This window comes from Astatotilapia calliptera, chromosome 23, assembly GCF_964374335.1.
Source record: "Astatotilapia calliptera chromosome 23, fAstCal68.1, whole genome shotgun sequence".
NCBI classification, from domain to species: domain Eukaryota; kingdom Metazoa; phylum Chordata; class Actinopteri; order Cichliformes; family Cichlidae; genus Astatotilapia; species Astatotilapia calliptera.
Window position 1 is genome coordinate 14,530,511 of NC_137443.1, and position 6,000 is coordinate 14,536,510.

The 6,000-nt window shown below is 42.9% G+C and overlaps 1 protein-coding gene across 3 annotated transcripts in view; it reads right to left on the bottom strand.

The window, feature by feature from the left end:
- Positions 1–5,779, bottom strand: part of farp2 (FERM, RhoGEF and pleckstrin domain protein 2) — a 30,413-nt gene extending 24,634 nt beyond the window's left edge. For all 3 annotated transcript variants that reach the window (XM_026158127.2, XM_026158125.2, XM_026158124.2), the window contains exons 1-2: positions 5,621–5,779; positions 4,827–5,047 (exon numbers count right to left, since the gene is read on the bottom strand). In XM_026158127.2, the coding sequence (XP_026013912.1) occupies positions 4,827–5,027 (201 nt within the window). In that variant the 5' untranslated portion in view covers positions 5,028–5,047; positions 5,621–5,779. The remainder of the gene's footprint in view (positions 1–4,826; positions 5,048–5,620) is intronic.
- Positions 5,780–6,000: the final 221 nt, after the last annotated feature.

Sequence of the window (6,000 nt, forward strand, 5' to 3'; positions counted from 1 at the left end):
AGTCTTCAAGTTCAGACAACTCCAAGAAGCAACCACAGTACGAATGAAGTTTTACACTACACAGACATCAGAGTTAAACGGCTTAAAAATGAAATTGACTTTTAGTCGCGGTTGCCAATAAATCCATATTTTAGCTGTTGAATCACATGACTCATTCTTTTGGAAGGGCCTGGAATCTAAACTGGTTCCAAACTGTCCAATCCATTTGAATTGTTTGCCTCCGAGCTTATCAGCTCCTTTATCAGTGCTGGCTTATTTTTCCTGACAGTTGAACATTGCAACACTGTGACATCAGTATCATGGTGGTGGAGCTTTTGCACACCTGAGTCATATGAAAGCCTTTAAAAGAAACACTATTTGAGTTCTCAGAGTCATAGATAAGAAAACAATTGTACCGACCCGTGAAGGCCTCTGACACAGAAAACTGAGTTGAAACTAAATGGCATGGGCATATCCAGCCCCGTTTCTAGATATAAATATCTTTTGAAAGCATGAAAATCTACTACCAAAATTGGCCAAACTGATTAAAAATAATCCAAATTTACTTTGCTGTTTAACTCCACCTTTAAATGTAATTTATCAGTTCTTCTTTGCCACTAATGTATCATAAACCAATGGGCGGCACCGCAGAAGCCCTCCTGGCATCTTAAGTAAAGTCACATCTGTGATGTGACAGCGAGATCATGCAGAGTTTGTTCACACCCTACTTGTGGTGTGGACCACAGTCTCATCTCCACACCAACATTAAGGCAGGTCAATGGGTCACCCAATCAAGCTCCAAAAGCAGCGGGGGATTATGGCAAACAGATGTTTCTCTGGAAGACAAATCTCCCCTTGTTTGTGTGTATGTGCGCTGGGAGCAGGGGTGAGTACAAGTAAAAGCTTAAAAAACAGCCTGCTATAGGAGAGGACTGCCTTCCTCATGCACAGAGAATTTCAAGGGGGGAAATGGAAAAAAAATACAGGTGCAATTCAAAAATGCAGGGATTTGTTGTACCTTGCATGACAGGTTAAACACTGTTTAAAGATCACGGTGAAAGGCAGAGGGCTCTAGCAGAACCTCCCACTGACAGCAGGGGTGTGTTGGGGCTTGCATTTGCCACAGTGGGAGGTACACTGTCATTTTTCACGGTGGTATACATTTTGACGTTAAACAGGTTCTTCGATGGATTTTATAACTGAATGGCAATTTCCCTTCTTCTCGCTGCCTGGCTTTAGGACACGCCCGTGGACAGCTGGCAGTCATGTTGTTTGTTGGCAAATCAACTGTGGAAGGTGGTAATCGGGATCAGATGTTTTACAGAGTGCCTTCTGCTCAAGTCACCTGTATAACCCAGAATTTACAGCCTCTGCTTGGCATTTAAAACATGAGGGGAGAAAAAGGAGAAGAAAAAAATTCAGTAGGTGGATCCTCTTTAGGTGGTGGTAAATTACTCCCTGCAGCAGGAAAGATTACCATAACAGTATGAGCAGAGAGGAGTTGTTTGAGGTATTTAACAAGAAGTCCTTCAAGGCACAGCCATTAGATAGTTTAGCCACTTCAGTACACAGTGGGGTAGCGTGAGTGCTTTGTGGGGATGAGAGCCGAATGCTTCTCAGCCTGTGTTTGGTATGAAGAACAAGATTACTGCTTTTGTGAGCATGTCCGCGTAACCGACGCCACAGATAACAAACTGAGATACACCACTCTGACATTACTTTATCCAAATTCCCTTTGGAAGAAAGTCTTTCCACTGGACAACCATCGTACAACACTTCCAGGAACTTATTTAGCTATCCATTTCAAACCATTATCTAAATTGACTTTAATTTCAATCATCACGCAACATAAAAACTGCATGCATAGAATCATTAGTGAGATCAGATGGGGGAAAAAAAACTCTTAAAAATCTTTGCTTTTTCTGCTCCCAAAATAAGGTTTTGAACAGTTTTTCCTCTACAAGAGTGCCATGTGTCTCGATCTTGCAATCTCTTGTTAATGCCAGAAACTTCCACACAATTTAAATAAGTTTTTTTTTTACCCCTCTGGATTGTAGTGCCATTTATTCATCTAAATTGTTCAACACACAAAACAATTATTCATTAAAAATCCATGTAAAAATGTCTCTAAAGAAATGACAATCTGAATAAATAACACTCTGGGCCAGAGGAAAATTGTGTATTGTTAACTTTAGTGTAAATCATCCATTTTAAAGGATAATTAAACACTTTGTTGCATTTCACACCGACTGCATCGTTGCAAGAACGGCTCACAGATGAAACAGGACTTTAAAGCACACATCACGGTTGAATTACACTGTTTGAGTTATCTAGTTAGTCCAAATGTGATTTCAGGGACAGGCCAGGGGGGTTTGGAATTCCTCGGCCCAACTTTCGACAGGGCTTCACTCCTGACCGTGTCCCCTTCCCCCACCACCTCGGCTCAAACTTTGTACTAGCCATGACTGCTCCCTCTGAACTGCCCCTCTTGGTTGTCAACCTTGCTATTTATGTGCTTGTTTGCTAACACTAAAGCAAAGCCTGCCTGGATTCCCTCCCACCAGCACCCTGACTATAAACGCATTTTCACACAGCTAGGTTCCGCAACCCACTCTCTGCCCTTTTTTTTTTTGCAAGTTTTAAGCTGGAAGTTAAGGCCAGCAAAGGGGCTGGCTGTGCTGGATAAAAGAGGCCTGTGTTTCCCCTGCCCCGCTGGCCCAGCCTCCCTGTCCAGAAACCACAAGGCTGAGCTTTCTCCTGTGCTGGGTGGCTGTGGGAGGGGTCTGTGGACAAGAGTCGTGCAAGCAAATGTCTGCTGATGATGACCCATGTCAGGTAACTGCAGCAGAGGAAGGCCAGCAGATCAAAGACTGATCTGATTGGACTGTCTTAGGTCCAGGCTAAAGACATTATATGGCCAGAAATACAAACACCTTCGCACGCAATATGATTTTACAGTTCAGAGTTATCACACGTAATGAAAGATGTGATGTAACGGTAAAGAAATAAATATGGAGAATGACAGCTGTTATTCTAGGAATGCACCAATATATCAGCAGAATATTGTAATCAAAAGACGTCAAAATCTATAAATTATGCGGCATCTACATTTTAAAAGCACAACGCAAAGCAGAAATACTCCAAAAATGTTCCCATACATTTATCCCCCCTGACTCAGAGAAACCACACAAAACAAAGCAGAAAACAAGAACATCTATATCAAGAAAATTTGCACAATGGATGAATCCCTTGTGGCTTTCCTGTGTGTAATTTTGAGTGAAGTGTATTTTTGCTTCACTGTACAGTAAGAGGGGCAGTAAATGGCAGGTGATGGAGACTGTACACAAGATATTTGGGCAGCTGAGCAACCAAAACGCCACAATGAGGGGAGGCAGTTACTTGAAGGCCACAACCATGGCAAACATTCCACACTGCAATTTTGTATCTATTTTTGCACACGGACTCCACGAGGGAGAAAAAAAATATATAATTAAAAGCATAGGAAAAGTTGTGCTGGCTCAATCAGTTCTCTTTGAAGTGACTGGACAGATAGGCACAAACTGAGCGCACATTTCTGATGCGTTTAGCTGAGCAGCCATTCAATACACAAGGATAAAAACTATTCACCCACCAGCCCACGACTCCTCACAATGAATGAACAGAAATATTAAGCAGTGAACAACAGAGCCTCTCAGAGGCCATCTTGTTCCTGGTAAACTCCAGTCTGCTTGACAACAGCACTGCCGTCATTCTCTTTTTGCAGCCATGTATTTCGGTCTGCCACCTCCTATCAACACCACGTGCGGAGCCGCGCTGAACTCAGACCTCAGTCAGCCTGTCAGAACTCAGAGAACCACATTTTCTTGAGACCAATTAAATTTTCTTCAGACTGAACAGCACACAGGTCTGCTTCCATGCAAGTCTAACATATGCCCGTTACGCACTATTAGCTTAAGACTTTGAGACAACATATGGTGCATAAGATTATGAAACGTCTGCCTCAGCAGTACTCCTGAACTGCAACTCTTGTGGCTACACAAGGATTTAGGATACACACAGGAAAGTATAAATATACAAACCTATTCGAACACAATTAGCAGCTGCCAGGTCTTTTTATTACACTTCACCATCAACCAGCCACTGAATTGAGCATTTAATCATTGTACAGACTCTACTTCGATTTGTTTTCCCCTTCACATAAAAAGCCAGGAAGCATGCTCTGATAGAGTGGCTTCCTTATTGCTTCCTATTGGCCTTCTCGGTGACTCCTGCTGCAACTTGGCAAGCAGACATGGCAAAGCAGAGTCACAGCATGGATCTCAAAGTTTGTTCAACAGCGAGTATTTAAATGGGATCAACTTCTCTAAAGTAATTCCAATGAATAGAAGAAAACAAAAGCAAGAATATTTGGCTAGGATTTATACACTGTGTGTGATGACTGTGTGAGTAACCAAATGCTTCTGTAAAATTTAGACTTCGTAAATCCCCCCCCCGAAAAAAAGAATTATAAAAACAACCCAGAAAGACCAGACTCCTAACTTTTAATACCTACTCCTTTGGAAGTCAAGCTTTAGGGACAGTAAAGAGAACTGCTACCACTTGGACCTGGAGCAGAAATCACAGCCAAGAAACCAAGAGGCGCCCTGCTGAGTTACACTAAGTTGCCCCAATAAGAAGCCTTAAAGAGGAAGGGATTTCAGCACCAAAGCCATGTGGCAGCTGTCACCAAGACACACAGACACACACAAACCAGGGCGACCAAGGCCTCCAAGGTAAGATGGAGCAATCCGGAGACATATTTTAAGTAAACAAACGAGGATGCACGAACCACACACAGTAGAACCTACTTCTATATCAAAGAACTCCTGAGAGTCGTCCAGCCCCTGCACACGGATCTGTATTCCTCTGCCTTGGCTTATTCTCCTGTTGACCATGTTACCACTGAGACTCTGGCCCGGCTCCAGAGTGCTGATCCCAGCATTGAACTGGGCTCCCAGTCTTGTGCCAGGGGTCTGCAGGACCCTGTATGAACCCTCTATCTCCCCCATTCCAGCTCAGGGAAACGCTCCTGCAAATTCAGAAAGCAACAAATATTAACACAAAACTTCCACTGATCAAATATTTTCTTTGTTCTAAGGACAAACTATTTGGGCATAAAAAAACAAAAACAGTCCAAACAGCTTCCTTTAACTGCGAAGTTGCGAAGCCGTTTACGCACACCTGAAGCTCATTCATAGGAAATGGACCGCATTACGCTTTCATACAGAAGACTAAAGTAATAATGACCCAAACCATTTATATTTAACCTCAAGCAGAAGTGCAGGTTGGCACAAAAGACGGCCTAACATACGAAAAGAACCGACGGCGCACCGATTTTGCCCTTCATGCGGGGCCCAAAAGTCCCACCAAGACGTAAACCGCGTTTACAGCAACACTTAAAGCCAGAAAAGCTTTCGGGAAAAGCATGAGGAATGTTTAAGGTGAGGTTTGTTTTCTTGATGAGAAACTCAGCTCAGTGGATTCCAGTGTACGGTCGAGAACCGAAGCTAAGTTAATTATCTTAACCGAGAATTAGATCCGAAAAAGTCGCCACACGAGAAAACAAAAAAGGAAATTTGCTCAAAAGCGGTTTTAAACTTACCGTTCTGCCCGAAAAGAAACTAAACGCTAAAAGTTTGAAACGCCGAAGAGGACACTACTCCGCTCCATGGTCGTCGTCAGCCAAACGAGTGCGCACTCAACAGCGGTTTATCATTGGCTACAGCAGAGCCGTCTGTCCTGCCATTGGTTCAAATGTGGCTAAGGATCGTAGGAAGGAGAGCCAAGATATACTTTCTTCTACTTTAAATGGCTTTCACGGATGGAGAAGAAGGAACTCACCAGTCGGAATATTTCTTTTACGAGAGTAATGTTGCAAAAAGTAAATGGGGATTTGCGCCAAGAGTCAAAGTCGATAATAAGAAGTGTTATATATCATTAGTTTGGTCTGATTTGACCCACAAAGCGAAACTGCCATTATTT